This window comes from Diabrotica undecimpunctata, chromosome 8, assembly GCF_040954645.1.
Source record: "Diabrotica undecimpunctata isolate CICGRU chromosome 8, icDiaUnde3, whole genome shotgun sequence".
Taxonomy (NCBI): domain Eukaryota; kingdom Metazoa; phylum Arthropoda; class Insecta; order Coleoptera; family Chrysomelidae; genus Diabrotica; species Diabrotica undecimpunctata.
In genome coordinates, this window is record NC_092810.1 from 129016801 (window position 1) to 129035499 (window position 18699).

Consider the following 18699-nt stretch of genomic DNA (forward strand, 5'->3'; position numbering starts at 1 on the left):
ATCGATGTTATCAACGAACCTTGTTTTGGGTCTTCCTCTTCTTCTCTGACCAATGGATCTATCAAGGAGCGTTTTTCTAGCTGGGGTTTTTGTTCCATCCTCATTACATGCCCTATCCATCCCAGACGTTCTATCTTAATATGTTTTACGACATCTGGTTCCTGGTATATTCTATAAAGTTCGAAATTGTATCGTCATCTCCACACTGCATTGTCATTCATTACTCCATAGATTCGCCTTAGTACTTTTCTTTCGAAACATCCTAATATGTTTTCATTATTTTTTGTTAGAGTCCAGGTCTCTGAACCATATGTTAGGACTGGACGTATTATTGTTTTGTAGGGTTTTTTGTATCTCTCTATATAATTATGGATTTAAGGAGAAGATTGAGCCCAAAATAGTATCTGTTGGCCGTGCAAATTCTACGATTTATCTCCGCGGTAGTACTATTTTCAGTGTTAAGGAGCGCTCCTAGGTATACAAATTCGTTCACTGCTTCGATGACGTCGTTTTCTATAACAAGTGGTCATAGGATTTTGTTGGTGTTTATTATTTAACCCATTTTTGTAGCTGATTCTTTTAATCTACATATGCCTCTCGTACAGCGTTTCCCGTTCTCCCAGCAATATTGATATCATCAGCATAGGCAAGGATTTGCACTAATTTATTATATATTGAACCAGTGGTTGTGATTTGTGACATACGTATTACTTTTTCCAGAGCCAGATTGAAAAGCAAACAGGAGAGAGTGTCTCCCTGGCGCAGTTCGTTATGTGTTTTAAAAGGTTCAGACAGTTCCCCCTGAATACGTACTCTACATTCAACTTTTTCAAAAGTTAGTTTTGTTAAATTTACCAACTGATTTGGTATTCCTAGCTCTTTCATTAGAGATAATACAAGACACATAGTTTGGATTGATGAAAGGCGTAGGTACGAGAGATGCACTATTTAATCTACAGGTATTATTCCAAAGATGCAGAGATATGACTTGCGATATCTACACCTGCTTTATGGACTACCAAAAAGCATTTGAGACAGTTCAATACCGAAAAATGATGGATGTTCTAACAAAAGCCCAAATAGATACTAAACACCGGCGTATAATACAAAATTTATACTGGAACCAATCAGCCACAATAAGAACACATGTTGGAGATGAACCGACGGAAGCGATTCAGATTCTGCGAGGCGTTAGACAAGGATGAATCCTTTTAAATGGAGAACGCCTAAATAACAATCTGCTATGCATATGACACCGTTATTTTTGCAGACAGTTTAAATAGTTTACAGCAACTAATAAACAAAGTAAATAAAGTAAGTGAAAGTTCTGGACTACAAGTAAACATATCAAGAACTAAATTTATGGTCATCAGCAAAAATAAAATTAGAGACGTCAAACTGCTTATCAAGAATACACCAGTGGACCGACTAAAACAGTTTACCTATCTTGGAACAATAGTAAACGAACAATGGGATCACTCACTACGAAGAATAGGGAAAGAAAGAGAAGTGATGTATACGATTAAAAGGAGAAAGTTAGAATATCTCGGACACATAATGAGAAACAGCACTAAATACAGATTACTGAAAATAATCCTTCAAGGCAAAGTATTCGGAAAGCGAGGAATTGGGAGAAGAATATCATGGTTAAAAAAATCTGAGGAAATGGATCTCCGCAACAACTAATCTATTTAAAGCATCAGTTAATAAAATAATTATAACCAGAATATTCGAAACGAATGGGCATCAAAAGAAGAAGAAGCTCTTTCATTGCTTTGAACATTTCTCTTCTATTCACAGAGTCGTAGTCTGCTTTGTAGTATATAAATATGTGATAAGTATCAATGCCATATTCCAGTGGTTTTTACAAAATTTGTTTCAGGCTTGCAATCTGATGAATTGTCGATTTACCACCTCTGAAACCAGCCTGGCATTTTCCTACTATCCGTTCTGCATATGGTGCCATACAGTGACATAGTACTGTGGAAAATATTTTATACGCTGCATTTAGAAGCGTAATTCCTCTGTGATTAGAGCATTCAAATATATCTCATTTTTTTGTATGGTGCAAAGTATTCCAATATTCCAATCATTGGGAGGGATTTCTGTGTCTATATTTCTTTTATAAGCTGCTGTAATGCCATTATGGTATCATGGCCACCTTCTTTATATAGTTCATCTGGGAGATTATCTATTCCGGGTGATTTGATTCTGGCTAGTTTTTTAACTGCATCTTTAACTTCAAGAATCGTTGGTGGTTCCTCTTCCCTCTCGCTTGTTCCCTTAACTCATCTCATTCGTCTTCCAGGTTTTCTTCTTCTTCCTCCATATTAAGTGCCTGGTTAAAGTATTCCACCCATCTATTCAATATCTTTCCTTGTTGTTAATAAGTCGTCATTCTGACTTCTGCATTGAGATTGGATATCATTAGGGCGATCTAATTTTATTTACTGCTGTTTTGAATAATTCGTTAGTGGTACAGCCAAACCACTCTCTTAAATTTCTCATCCGGGACATTCTTCTACGGTCTGGATTTCTGCCTCCTTGGATTTTTCCTTGCATTATATTTTGTAGGAATGTGTACTTTTGTCCTCTCATCAGGCGGCCTAAGTATTCAAGTTTTCTCTTTTTTATATTCAGTATAACTTCTGGATCGTTATTTATTCTGCGTATTACCTCTTCATTTGTAATTTTATCCACCCAACTTATTTTTAGTATACGGCGGTAGCACCACATCTCAAAGCTTTCAAGATTTTTAACATTCCTCTGTTTAAGAGTCCATGCCTCAACACCGTAAAGCAAAGTACTGAATACATAGCATTTTAACATTCTAGTTCGTAGCTGAATACTAATATCATGATTACAAAATAATTTTTTCATTTTTATAAAGGTAGACCTGGCAATTTCAATACGTCTTTTTATCTCGTGATTTTGTTTTTTGTTTCATTGATGAGGGTTCCCAAGTATTTGTATTCACTTACTTTTTCGAGTTAGGTATCGGTTATTGCGATACTAGTGTCATGTATTGGATTCTTACTGAAGGTCATATATTTGGTTTTTTTTGTCGTTCATCCTTATGCCGTAGTTATTACATATCTCATTCATACTTTCAACTAGATGTTGTAGATCTTCCTCTGTTCTTGCCATTTTCACAGTATCATCAGCATATCGAATGTTATTGATAACTTCTCCATTGACTATTATCCCTTCGTTTGCATGTGAGAGAGCTTCTTGGCATATTTGTTCGCTGTTGATATTAAACAAGAGCGGTGACAATATAAAACCCTGTCGTACTCCTCTACGTATTTCTATTTCGTCCGATGTTTGGTTTCTCTTCACTCTTAAGTAGAAAACTTCAATAAGAATTCTACCTTTCTCTCTTCGAGTCTGTCTTCAATCTAGATCTGGCACTATGTTATACCACACGTAACAGAGACAGATTTTTACATAGAAAAGACAGATATTCATGCCTTATGGTGCGTACTTTCTGGCATAGAAATTTATTTTTGGAATATAAAAGTATTTTTCAAATACTCTTCTCTTTCTAAAATAATTATCATTGGTAACAGGATGACACTTCTTCCGTAGTATATTATACGTTACCAATTACAGTTGAAGAAATTATCACACACTATTTATTTGTATTTTATGAAACTTTATTCATCAACTCAAAGCTTATTATTAAAATATCAAAATATACGTGTTTTTATTAATAAATGTGCGTTAAAAATAGCTGCAATAAAACATTTTGCGTAAAAATATAGAAAATCCAGTAAAAAATATAACATAATCTAATTATCCTATCGAAATTACAAAAACAAATAATAAACTCGGGTACTTGTTAAAACTATTTGATGGCCTGATAAGTAAGCTACTTTGCCGATTAGGGCGCTGCGATCACATAAACACACTAGTTCTAGAAAGTCTAACCTTTTTATAGCCTAACATCCCACTGCTGGATCACTGGGTTAATAACGTAGTTCATCAAACTCACATTTTAGGCTCACGAGAGCGTTACGTCAATGGCAAAAAATTTAATAACTTGGGCTTCGAATTGCTTTCTTATCCGACTTATTCTCCTGATTTAGCTGCTTTTGATTATTAATGGTTCCCAAATCTATTGCCTCTAAAATTAAAAAATCAGCTCGAACGAAGAGATAAATGACGAAACATTTTGCAGAGCTTCCAGAATCTTATTATTCAGACGGCATAAAGAACTTTAAAAATCGTTGTATTGAGCTATAACGAGACTATATCAAATAAAATAATATAATTTTCTGAAAAAAACATGTTTTTTGTTTTGAAGATTACTTATCAGACCACCTAGTACCCTATAACTGTGGATTAAATAAAGTAACCACTACACTAATTCCCGATGAAATGAGTTTGCCAGCTTGCTGAGCTATAGAGCTGATTTAATTGTTACTGTATTAAATTGTTTTCTTTTTCGTGTCTAGTATACTTTCATCAATCCAATTAACAGTACAATACGTAAGTTTTACAAACTGTAACAATAAGAGATTCATAACACGTTAATTAAAATACACCTATAAATCTTTAGGAAGACCTTCATTTGTCAATAGGTGATTTTTAGGATCTTCTATAATTCTTGGACCATTTCCAACGGTGGTATGTATGATAAATTTAAGAAGGCCAGGTTTCTGTTTTTTTGGTTCGAATGACAATTTTAGCTCCTGAAACAAAAATACATTTTCTCAAGTTTTATTAGAACATTAGGTAATATTTTAACTGAAGAAGAGTACCGAAATATTGGGAACAAATAATGTAATACAGTTAGACACATTTTGGAAAAGACAAGGAGTATAATATGGGGATATAGTTCCCGCCCTACGTGATAAAAGAATGTTTTACATATTAAGCATAAAGGAAAATACCAAACTTTATTTCACGTTAAGAACGGAACATTTGGCTTATGCAGATCAGTGTTGTCAAAATTCTCAGGCACGTGTTACTACTAGACTGCCGATATCGAGTCATTATTATCAGAGCCGTATTTAGCACTGTGTAGATATAGTTAACTTAATCAGATAATACAGAATAATACATTATAAATACTTTTTTCTTTAATAGACAGATATAGGTATATAATTATTATAGGTCTAATAAAAATAGTTAAATTATACTATTATTTAACATTACCTACATGTTTATTAACGCTTTAGATAAGATTTAACTAAAATACAAAAAACAAGTGCAATTTTTCTTTTATTTGCATGTAAATAATAACAACAATTACTTACATAAGAATTGTTTCTTGTATATAACATGCATTCTCCTCAAAAATTATTTTATATTATTTGAAATTTTTTGCACTATTACCTAATAAAAACTTTTTGCCGTACTATCACTTACATACTGTTCAGATTTGGCACTTTGTGTCCGCCGATTTTTACACTATCTAATTTACTGACTACATATTAACATCATCCTCATCTTCTCTATCATCGCTATTACTGTCATCGCTATCACTGTCATCGCTATCAGTCAACCATCGCATTTATTACCAAAGAATAAATATCATCCATTAACCCTTCAATAACCCAAAATTTTTGCTCTTTCTTAATAGCAAGTTTAAAATAGTTTTTCAGTTGTCCACGGTTACTACACCAAATGCATTTCTTAGTAATTATTCCATTGCGGTGGTCTTAAACTTTGTGTTGTGTGAGGTAATATGACTTTTGACTTGACTCAATATCTTTTTAGTTGGATTCAACTCACAATGGTATGGAAGTAGTCTCAGAATGGAAACATTTTTCTTTTTGCATATATACTTAGCACTTTTCATATTTTATATATTCATCTTTGTGTGTTTACAACTTCCATAAGCTCTGATTTTAAATAATCTTCTTCAAAAAAGATATCTTTCTCCAGCAACCATGTCTTAATTTTATCTTTATTAAACGATAGAGTCGGAATCACTTTTTCTCTCCTCGAATGGTATGAGGCATTGTCCATAACCACAACAGTTTTCTCTGGAAGATGAGAAAGCAGCTTTTCCTTCTACCATTGTTCAAATATAGGACCATCCAGCTCATCATGATAGTCCGCTGAGTTTTTTTTTACTTAAAAATCAAAAAGCAGCACATTTCACAAAACCCAATTCACTACCCGCATGCACTATAACAAATCGGAGGCCTCGTTACGTCAGCTGTTTTAGGCCTGTTGACAACTCCTTAACAAACGCATCCCTGGCTGAAATCACTGGGAGGTCCTTCCATTCTTTGGAAACACTATATCCGACATTCACCCAACTTTCATCCAAATAAACGACGGTGTATCCATGGGAACGAATTTTTTTATCTCACGCAAATATTGATGCCTCCATTTCAGAATATCTGGCCGTTCCATCATGGTCGACTTTACTCCTCGTTTGAAAAAAACAAAGTTCATTCCATGAAATATTCTCCACATTGTAGTGCGTGACATGTTTGCTAAATCTTTGTCTTTTTTACACAGTGCAAAAACTTTGTTCAATGTCGGCGGTAAATTTTTAAAGAAAAAGTTATGCATGATGGCGCGGAGCTAAAATAAGAATTGAATACTTACCTCTTTAATTATCTTCGGTTCTGTTTTTATACCTCGTATATATTCTAAATTGTTAAGATCAGTCGGTGGTTGGAAGACATAATTGATCACAGATAGCAATTCATCTACCTCTGATTCTAGTAAGAATAAACACGCATTTGGGCCAGCATCAAAAGTATATGCAACCTAAAATAAAATGAGCAATAGTAATTTTTATAAAATTTTACGGATCGAAATTATTAGTCCGCATAACATAGAGCAAATATATCTCTATATTTCGTCGTAAAAAATCAAGATTTTCGACAAAAATTTTCACTCCGGATATGGAAAATTTTCATCACTGCAAGTAAAACACTACATGTCATAAAAATGATTAATCCGATATTAAAATTACTCTAGCTAAATGCATTTTTCTACTTTATTTTATGGAAATTATGAAACCGGAACTTCCGGTTTCACAATTTTCCCTCGCATAACTTTTAATGCTCAATACGAATCAGTCATCAGTTTTTCCATATCTGGTGCAGTTAAGATGCAGTTTTACATCATAACCACCCGGATAGATTTAAAAATTTCAATTAAACGTACCTTATGTGAATTCTTAATGGCATTATATTGATGAACAACATCGACTATAGCGTGGGATACATCGTTCATGTAGACACAGGGAGGAAAAGTATCCAAACAAATAGCATGAAATGAATTGGAATCTTTCATAGTAATTTCGGCAAAAGTTTGAAAATCCTTTTTCAATATGGCTTCTTTCATAGCTTCTACCCTTTTAGGTACTACAGTATTCGCTCTAAATGGCAGAAGGTCTGAAGTTTCCACACTTTTCTTCATTCCTGAAGTTGAACTGTATTTTTTTCTTTCATCGTTCACTACCAATATTAATACCTTCATCTCTGGCCAATGCGATAGAGGAGCTATTTGGTGTGCTATGGAATCCTCTCCAGTCGATGTTATCCCTTTATTCCATTGAACCTGAAAACATTTTACAATTTAATAATTATGAGAATATATTTTTAGAACGAACACCTTACAAGTTTAATTTATACAGGAAATGTTTTATCAACATTAGAAACCGATAAGGTGAATGCTAAGATTGGAAAAAACCGAATACATTGGAACAAAAGGTTTCCATAACACATCAAATAAAAATGGAAGCTTACTGCTGGAACTTTGCTGCTGGATGAGGAATTATCATAAGTTCAACCTTCTTCCTTAAACGAGATATCCATAAGGTAATGGCTGTCATCAGACGGCCAGTCAACCAATCAGGTAGAACATGTGTTAATAGACAGAAGAGCAGCAGTAATAGAATCACTTCCTATTACAAATAAAATTTAGATGCCATATAAACAGATATGAGAAAAACAAACACCCACCGGCCGAAAAATATAACATGGATAACCTGAAAAATCCAGAAATAGAAAAGCAATTTCTAGAACTTGTAGAACAGAGAGATGATACAATAGAAGAAGAATGGAATAAGATTAAGACGTTAACATGGGAAACGGCTAAAAGAGTGTTAGGAATTGAAAAACATCAAAGAAAAGAGATTTGGTTTGATCAAGAATGTAAGAAAGCAATAGATAAAAGAAATAAACTATACGTGAAGTACATCCAAAAAGTTAGAAGAAAGGAAGACAAAATATGCAGAAAGATTAAGTTATACCCGCACGTGTATAACCTAATTTTAAAAATTGATAGATCAACAATTTTAGAGTTAATTGATAGACCAAAATATCTACATGATACATGATACAAAATGTTAATAACATTATATACTAACAGTAAATATCGTGATAATAATTCTAATTCAAACCAATGGTTGAGAACGATTTTTAAAACGACATTTTAAACATATAAATTTTTCTTTTATTTTATACTGAATGTTATAGTTAATGAATAAATATCATACCCATCCTCCATATAAACTTCTACACGCGCTTCCTGATCCTACTCTTGCCACCCCCGTTATATCTCCTTCTATACTGTATAAAGCAGCCAACGCAGCAACAAGACCAGCATATCCTGCTGCCGAAGAAGCTAGACCTGCAGCAGTAGGAAAATTGTTTACCGAACAAATTGCGATGTTCCAATTTAATATTGGCGACTCAGGATTGGTTCTTCGTTTTACTACAAAAAAATACAATTAGTATTGGTACGTTCTTGTGTATATGTGTATTGTTTATAGCAAAGTAATTAAATCTGATCAGAGCAATCAGATGCATATACAGAGATATAAATATCACGATTAAAATGCAGTCAAACGAAACAAAACCAATAAAAACAAACAACAAATAGTAATTGGCGATCAGCCATTAGAAGAAGTGTATCATTTAAATTCCTTAGGATATTACAAATAGAACCATTCATAAAAAAATTGACAGGTTTCAGAATATATGCTGAACAATTCACAGAACATTAAAGAAGTATCGCTAAATGAATTTTTAAACTCATTTCATTAATGTATTTACAGACATATACTAATAAATGTCTTTATTAACAAACAAATCAACTTTATACAACATTATAACAGTAGGGCGAGATTCAATTTGTACACATAACACTGTAAAACAGCAGTATACAACTACTCTTCCATCTAACCCCCGATGATAAGATAGACAGACTATCTTTAAATACCGAAATTTACATAGGATAATAAAAATATTACATATTTAATGTATAAATTGTAAATTACTGTTCAGCTAACAACTGTTCATAAATCATTCTCTTGTATTTAACACTAGAGAAATTTCTCAAAACATTATAGGGCAAACTGTTTATATTGAAAGCAATTGAATGCGAGAATGAACGTCTAAAAAAATATGTTATATGATTAGGTGAAGTGAGGGTATTCTTGTATCTAAGATTAAGATTATGAACGTCAGTCCTATATTTTCGATGATTTTTCATATTTTTATCCACTTCACTAAGGTGAAGACAATACTTATCCTTTGAAATTTCCTAATGCCAAAAATCAAACGCAAACACGAATTTTACAATTCCTGTAAGTATTGTATTCCAAGGACAGATCTAAATTCATGGAAAGGGACTAGACTGTGGTTTGTTCAAATGCTAATCTTATGGTCAAACTTCCCTCACAGATCACCATTTTCAGTTAAGAACTATATTCGATGTAGTACTTAAACAATTCTAATTCTAATATTCTCTCAGTGATATCTCAGAAATACAATGTTATATGTCAGGAAACTGACTATATATTCAGGAAACAAATAAATAGATAAAATTTATATGGATTCCATCACGCAGCAATCTTAAAGGTTGTAAAATAACAGACAAAACTGCGCACAGTTTAGCAACGAGCCCCGACACAGGAATATTGTGTGAATGCGCGTCACCTTTTGTGATATAAAACTGTCTTAAAAAAATGTCATAAATGTTGTCGGGAGAAACGTCAATGGCCTCAATAACAATCCACATTTAAAATCGACAACTAAGAAACCGGCCCCAAAGGCGGAAGAATCAGTGGTTTGGTCAACGGCATAAGAATATAGAAGGCAACGAGAAACCAGTATATTAAAGATCCCTGTGGATATCTCTAGTACAATAATAATGGCTATACAACACAACACAAACTCGCTTACTGATCATGGACATCGGAGACCAAGATCCGGCAAGAGAGGTGATTCCCATGATCACAGGTATTCCCGGGTCGTTAATATGCAAAATCCCTGTGAAATGCCCAATAACACACCTATAAGAAAAATCCACACGAATTGTCTGAAGAGAATATCCACTTAGAACGTTAGGACTATGGCTCAATGAGGAAAAATCCAATGCGCAATCAAAGAAATGGAACGCACGAAAATAGCAATAATGGGCACAAGCGAAATGAGGTTGCCTGACTCAAGTTATTGTGACATAGAAGAATACAGAGTATACTATTCAGGGTCAGAAAATGGTAAATATGAAAAAGTATAACCAAACATGTCAACAACTTCATACCAGTGAATGATAGAATTTTCTTGTTACAAATAAATACCTCACCGATGAGTACTAATATTATACAAGTCTATGCACCCACAGCAGACCACAGTGATGAGGAAATATCAGAATTTTATAAACAAATAAGCAACCTTATAAGAGATATACCGAGACATGAACTCTTTATAGTCGTGGGAAATTTCAATGCTAAAATAGGTAACGGAAAAGAAGAGCAACATATTGGTCCTTATGGATTAGGAGAGAGAAATCAACAAGGAGAAACAATGAGTATCTATGCAGCTAATCGTGCTAAACACATTTTACAAACTACCACCTAGACGCATGTATACGTGGAAATCATCTTGACTAGAGACAATGGAGAAGACGTTATTATAAGAAACCAAATAGACTATATATTTGTTAACAAAAGATATCGAAATAGTTTCAACAGTGTTAAAACCTACCCAGGCGCTGATTATTCAATGTGACCACAATCCTTTAGTGGGAGTGTATAGAACCAAGTCAAAGAAAACACGCAGAAATACTGTAAAAAAACACGACATTAGAAAACTGAAATGTAGTGAAGTAAAAGAAATAGTCAGCAAAACAATAAATAGAGAATTCAAAGAAACCGATAAGGTTAAATGGAAAACGCCTAAACAACATCCGCTATGCAGATGACCCCGTTATTTTTGCAAATAGTTTAGTAAATGAAGTAAGTGAAAGATTTGGACTACAAGTAAACATATCAAAAACTAAATTTATGGTCATCGCCAAAAATAAAATTAGAGACGTCCAACTGCTTATCAAGAATACACCAGTGGACCGAGAACAATGGGATCACTCACAAGAAGTAAAATATAAAATAGAGAAGGCTAGGAGTGCATTCAACAACATGGCCAAACTGTTTAAAAGCCACAACCTTAATCTGGAGATAAAAGTAAGGCTCCTACGATGTGATATCTTCTCGATATTATACTACGAAGTTGAATCTTGGACACTCACTGAAACGATGGAGAAAAAACTTGAAGCCTTCGAGATGCGGTTATACAGAAGAATCCTAAGGATATCATGGACGGACAAGATAACCAACGAGACTGTACTACGAAGAATGGGAAAAGAAAGAGAAGTGATGTTTACGATTAAAAGAAGAAAGTTAGAATATTTCGGACACATAATGAGAAACGGCACTAAATACAGATTACTGAAAATAATCCTTCAAGGCAAAGTATTTGGGAAACGATGAATTGGGAGAAGAAGAATAGCATGGTTAAAAAACCTAAGGAAATGGTTCTTCACAACAACAACTAATCTATTTAAAGCATCAGTTAATAAAATAATTATAGCCAGAATGATCACCAATATTATTCCAAACGAATAGGCACCAAAAGAATATTCTATATAGTATATATATATATATATATATATATATATATATATATATATATATATATATATATATATATATATCGATTATTAATTTACTAACAAAAATATGATCATCAACGATATCGCTTCGATCTATCCAACAACTTGTCCGCGCTGCTTAAATCTGTAAATAGTATGTATCAGTTTTATGTAAATTGGATGTTCAGAGGTCACATGATTTATTATTCTGCAGTCACAAAGATTTTAAATTACAAAGACGTCTAAAATATATTCTGATATTTATCAAGAAAAACACATGTTTAACATACTTACTTTCCTTTAAACAATTTTGCAGTCTTGGATTGTCAAGAGATTGCTGTTTGCCATTCAACCAAAAAACATCTTCTTTCAGAGACGGACTAGCTAAAATAGTAGTTTTAGCGCACATCTAAAAATTTTAATTACGTTATTGTTACAGTTTAAAAACTACTCAGGGAATAAAAATACTTTAGGCGTTGTTTAAACTTTAACTACGGTTATGATCTATTCAGTATGCTAGCTAGCCACATTAAATTTGCCATAATATCTGATAGGCATTGCTTACACTTGCACCCATATCCATCATTTATGTATTATAAGCTTAGTTAGCTGCAAATTGATTGCTAAAAAGATGGATGAATCGAATAGATGGATATTTTACATATATTTTATGGAGCATCAGGATATCTCAAGGAGTACCGTTTTATCCAGATTTATTTTTATTTATTTATTATTATTACAGAGTTAACCATGTACCTAATATAAAGTGTCCCAAAATTCACGAAAGATTTGAATTTGTCGCCATTTGTGCAGTACAGTGTTAACAACTACAAAAAAAAAAAAACAATTTGACAGCTGACAGTCTAGGTTTAGTAAAAATGGAACATTACACGAGAGAACGAGTTTTCATTGTTGAAGAATATTTTAAAAATAATGAAAGTTTGGCGGTCAGTTAAAAATTGCCAAATATAATCTAATATTATTTTTTAATACATTATGTCTTATTTTGTACGATCTTCAATAAAATTTGTCCTATTGTAAATTATCAGTACTTTTTGGAACGCCATTACTTCGTTGTTAGGAATTAGGTACTGTTTCGAAAAATTCTCGCCACTGCATTTGAAACCAGCTCTACTTATGGAGGGAACAGTTGCAATGCAATAAGGCTGGTATGCTAGAAGAAATTGTGATATATGTGTACTCCAAGATTTAGTCTATAAAGGATTGTTTTTTAGAGTAAATGTTGTAGAGTATTTCAAATATATTTTCATGATAACATATATCTTCTTCTTCTTCTTTTTATATAGATATGACTCTGTCTGTTTTTCAATGTGCCTCCAGTAAGTTGTCATTCCATCGTTTGCGTGGTCTTCCTACTGATCGTCTTCCTATTGGGGAACCGTCTCTTGCCGTCTTTACTACTCTATTTGTTGTCATTCGGCTTATATGATCGTTCCATTCTACTCTTCTATTTCTTACCCAGTTTTTGATGTTCTCCACCTTGCATCTATGTCGTATATCTGTACTTCTAGCTCTGTCCCATAGTGTCTTACCATCAATTTTTCTGTGTTTTCACCTCTGCTGTTTCTAACATCCTTTTTGTTCTCTCTGTGTCAGGTCTTGTTTCTGCCGCGTATGTCATTATTGGTCTGATGACTGTTTTGTAAATTCTGCCTTTCGTTTCTTTCCCGATATTTTTATTTCTCCATATTGTTTCGTTTAGGCGGCCTGCGGTTCTGTTTGCTCTATTCACTTGATCTTCCACTTCGGTTTCGAGCTTTCCATAGCTAGATAATGTGATGCCTAGATATTTAAACTCCATCACTTGTTCTATTATCTGACCTTCCAGCTCCAATTTACATCTTAGTAAATTTGCTGTTATAACCATGCATTTTGTCTTTGTTGAGGAAATTAACATGTTAAATTTGATAATATATATGATAAAACATATTATACTTACAAAATCCGTACTGAGGGTAGCACTTAATGAATCATTGATTGGTAAAATTAGCTCTTCATCCCTCTTTCCCCCTAAAATGAATAACAACTCAATGATACATATACTTCATTAATTAAAATCATCAGTTATAGTATTTATAGAAAAATTTAATGAAAATTAAACTTACAATACTTAATGACTGCTATGTTCACAGGTGCCTCAACAGTTACTATCTTCATTTTGTATGAATCTCGATCTAAAAATATATTAAAACTGATCAAATGTAAATATATATATCTATGCACGAATAAAAATAAAGCTGTTATAACTAAAATCAGTTATGGAATAAAATGTAATAAAAGCATCAAGCATTAATTCTTCAGGTGCCCTGTTCTAACAAAGGTTGGAGCTGTAATCAGCCATACAAAGATAAAAAGTTTATACAATCTTCAGCAGGCGGCGAAATACCCATATCTCAAAGATTTCCAGTCATCGTATTGTACTCACTTTCAACAACTACTGTTACATGTTATGTATAAATATAGATGCTATAATACAAAACATTTCACCTGAGAGTCAGTAGTGACTCAGCGTCAGTTTAAGATCATTTGCAATGCTTAGAAAAGCGTTTCTGACCTGTTCTCTTCTGTTTTTATCTCTTGATCGGACTCTGTTGTATTATCGAATATATATCTAAGGTATCGAAATCCTTCCACGTGCTCAATGGGAGGCTCATTCTTCTTCTTCTTTAAGTGTCATACGCATCCAGCATGTATACGTTCATCCGTTATCTATTTGTTATTGTCCCTCTCTGACCAGCGTAAAAATTTCTAAATTTCTCCTGCATTTCGAATCCTGCACCAAACTCTTATATCTCGCAGCCCCGAATATTGCCTTCTTCTTTTTACTTTTGCCCATTAAAATTAATATCAAGATCTCATACTTATGATCTCTTCGTAAGCTACAGCTTACGCTCGGTGAAAGACCCTGTATATTTTTATATTTTTTAAAAGCTTATCTGAACAAACTATATTATGTAGGGTCTATTATGAACAGTACAGGGTGAAGTTTTGTAATTATCTAGAGTTTTCGTCAAGACAACAAAATATTTAGTTCGTGGAGATCAGATTGTTAAGAAGCTGTTAAAAACATACAAATATAAAGGGTATTTCATTAAAAATAAAGATGATGGACTATGCTAGACTTGTACCCTGTACATTCAAACTTGAATCTTGAATCACCTGTACATTCAAATTTATATTAAAAAACCGCACATTTGAATTTAAAAGTTAACGGGTACAAGCGATTTTTTTAAATTTTGTAAAATAAGGACAAAAATAATGTTAATTCATAAGTGGTTTCCACACTGCATAATATCAAAATTTCACCATATATTATTCATAATAGACCTTACATGTTATAGTCCGTTGATATTAGGTTGTTGATTAGCTTTTAAAAATATAAAAATATAAGGGTCTTTCATTAAAAATAAAATGAAAGACTTGCGTAAATCACCCTGTACATTTAAATTTATGTTAAGAAGCGCACATTTATATTTAAAACTTGACGGATCTCAGCGTGTTTTATAATTTTTAATAAGGACACAAACAACTTTATTCTGTAAGTGGTTATATGGAATAAAATTGTAAACTTCTTTTGTTTTTGGATACTCGGTTTGAGTTGTCATAAACTCTTTTTATTAAAACTAAATATATAAATTTAAACACAATTGTATTTTGATTAAAATTATTTAATCCTGTGTGACAGAAGTAATAAAAAAATGTTCATTAATTCCATTTAAAAATCCAAAACCAGCACAACCAAAAGATTTATATGAAATGAGTATACTTTATAAACATTTTAACATAAGTAGTTAATTAACGTTTATGTTATGAATATATTAATAGTTGCAAAACATTGGCGGTATAAAGTTCATGTTAAACTTAATCATATAAACTTATATAAAAAATTCTATAATAATGCAAGAAACTTACCTACTATACAAAAACCTTATTTTCGTATTCAGCTGATTATAGATTTTTTTTAACTATTGATCATTTGTATAGTTTTTCAAAACCGGATTGACAATGTCATAACATAATTCTGAATATTTTTTACATGCTTTTAATCACCTATTAAATAAGCAGTTAATAATTGAAGTAAACAAGATAATTATTATAATCTTTTAGTGGAGTCATCTTTTTTTGTATACACATATTAAATTATTAGACACTTATTTTAAAAATATCAGTAATTTAATATACGCGGACGATACTGTAATATTCAGGTCTCTGACAAACGAACTGCCTAATAATATCATGAATCGTATAAACATATCAAAAAAGCATTGTGAAAATTGTAGATCCACTTAGAACTATTCAGCCACAATAGAGTTCAATTAGCCCCCCCTCCCACCCTCTCTCTCTCTCTCTCTCTCTCTCTCTCTCTATGCAATGGCGTTAAAGCGCAAATCAAGTCTTGGTCTTCGCCAAACTATACCTCTAACCTTGACGGTCCCGCGCCGATCCCCTCCATGTTCTCACATATAGCAAATTTTGCGCATCCACTGTCACTTCATCTTCCCACCTTTTATGTGACCTTCCTTTTGGTCTGCACTCTGCATTTTACTATCTAAGGCTCTTTTCAGCAATCTTTCGACTACATGACCAGCCCATCAGAGTCTCTGAAGTTTAAAGAATTCTGAGATCGGAGTTCATGTTTTTACCCAGATCTCCATACTCCATTTGCAATTAACTAGCCTCTGTTATAATAAACAATGGAAGCTGTCAATATGAAATGCACAGAAAATTTCTCTAGAATCAGAACACCAGAGTGAAAGCTTTTAAGACCAATACTCAAAAGGAAAATATGTAAATGCATCAACCTTCCATGTAGTCATATATGAATCAGAAATAGGGAATTATTAAAAATTTCCCCAAAATGCATAACAGTACTTGAAATTTTGGTTTACCATAATATATAATGATGCATATAAATTTTTTTATTATTAATTAACCTATATTATCAAAGATATATTTATTGCTACCTTAAATAACATATTTTAAGCTGGTTTGTCCTCGTAACTAGAAGCAAAGGAAAGTTTGATCATAATACTGCAACCAATAGGCCTAGAGGAAGATATTCATTACAATAGACTAAAAAACTGATTACTCATTACCTGAAGTTATAACCCATGCACAATACAAAGAACGTATCTCAGGGAATTGCCAACAGTATCAAAGAGGTAGCTTTGAAGGATTTTTGTATTATTATGAGCAAACTATGAAAATCTGGAGTAATGAAAACTATATTTTAAAAAGAAATGGGATTTATAGATAAAGTAATATGAATTTAGTTGATGAATGCTGAACTTTTACTGTATATTGATGCATATATGCAATTGGAGTCACAAAATGAAGGTAAACATGACTGACTTAAAAGATTTGATTCATAAATAATTTATATTATTAAAATGAGACAAAAATATTCAAAACTATAATAAACAAAAATAAAACAGAGGTTGTTAAACACATAATGGAATTACGTTATATTTATATTTAAATGTACTTATCTTCTATATAATCACATAAAGACGATGTGTAAATATTGGCTCAAATCTCATATTATCTTTAGAAATGTGTGTTTCCCATAAAATATTGCATAAATCTTTGTCAATGAGCCTTATAAATGGTTCAATATTAATCAATTCATTATGAAAAATATAAATACCGCCACCATGGCCACTTTTCCAGTAGGAAAAGAACAAGTTAGATTATAGTTAGTCCAGGAGATCAGGAAAACCTGTTTTTTTTTTCATATGGCATGAAAGCAATCTGTTGTAAACCTGTCATACTCGAGCCAGTTGCCTTCTTGTACACCTTCCATATAATCACAATACCAATTCCAGGATTCTGGAACCCTGTACCAGCTAATACAGGTCTAGAGGATAGGTACCATATCTTTTTGGAGTCAATCGGTAGTCTCCAAAAAGTATTTGTCACCTGTGATCTAATAACTCACAGCCATGCAAGAGGTGTCCTTTGACTGGTGCATATCCAATAAGGAAGCCTAATATAGGCTATAATAGACTAAGCTGATTCCTACTTTTGTTTTATGCAGTACTTCAGCCCTAATGTTTTTGCAAAATAATCATGTAACGAATATTTATTTCCAGATCTTTCAGATCATAGAATACATCTGCCAGTATGGAATAGTCCATGAGGACAAACGAGCTTTGAAATCCACAACTAATATTTTTTAACTTCCACTTAATTACTTTTATTATAATGATAATAAAGATCAGATAAGGGTTTCTAAACTATTTTCAAATAAAATAATATTTGATTGAATGCTCGAATATATGAAATTTACAAATAAAAGGCAGATATTGAGCACAGTTTTTTAATAAATCTTGTGCAAGTATTTTCGCTTATAACATTCATTGACGTGCTGGATAGCCAACATTTTTGATGAAATGCCTCTGAGAGTCTTGGGCAAGTTTAATAAAAAACTGTGCTTGATATCTGCCTTTTATTTGTAAAGTTTATTTTCATTTAGTTTATTTATAAAATATTATATTTAGGAGTAAAAAGATCTAATTTAGTTATAGGGTAGGACTAACCTTAGTTTTAAACTGAAGAGGTTTTTCTCATACAACATACACTATTTAACTACAGTTATAGATATAGCCAAGCCAAGCAAGCAACTATTATTTTGAATGAAATTTAAATATTTATATTTTTGTTTACTTTCATTATTCAAGAACAGGTGAATAGAGGTTAGTAGTTCACTTGACACGTCATCATGCTAAGTAGTTCATACAATATGGAGTAGTTCATATAAACAATATATTT

General features: G+C 32.5%; 1 protein-coding gene across 2 annotated transcripts; it reads right to left on the reverse strand.

Annotated features, from left to right (window-relative positions):
- Positions 1–3618: 3618 nt before the first annotated feature.
- Positions 3619–18646, reverse strand: Mvd (mevalonate diphosphate decarboxylase). 2 transcript variants are annotated; one of them, XM_072541042.1, is made up of 8 exons: positions 18468–18646; positions 14034–14102; positions 13868–13938; positions 12202–12316; positions 8471–8688; positions 7135–7530; positions 6568–6732; positions 3619–4694 (listed from the first exon to the last, which is right to left on the reverse strand). In XM_072541042.1, the coding sequence occupies exons 2-8, from the start codon at positions 14083–14085 to the stop codon at positions 4548–4550; spliced, it is 1164 nt and encodes a 387-aa protein (XP_072397143.1). In that variant the 5' UTR covers positions 14086–14102; positions 18468–18646; the 3' UTR covers positions 3619–4547. The 2 variants fall into 2 exon arrangements, with proteins under 2 accessions (XP_072397143.1, XP_072397144.1); XM_072541043.1 differs by lacking the exon at positions 18468–18646 and adding an exon at positions 15841–16095.
- Between the last annotated feature and the right edge of the window lie 53 nt (positions 18647–18699).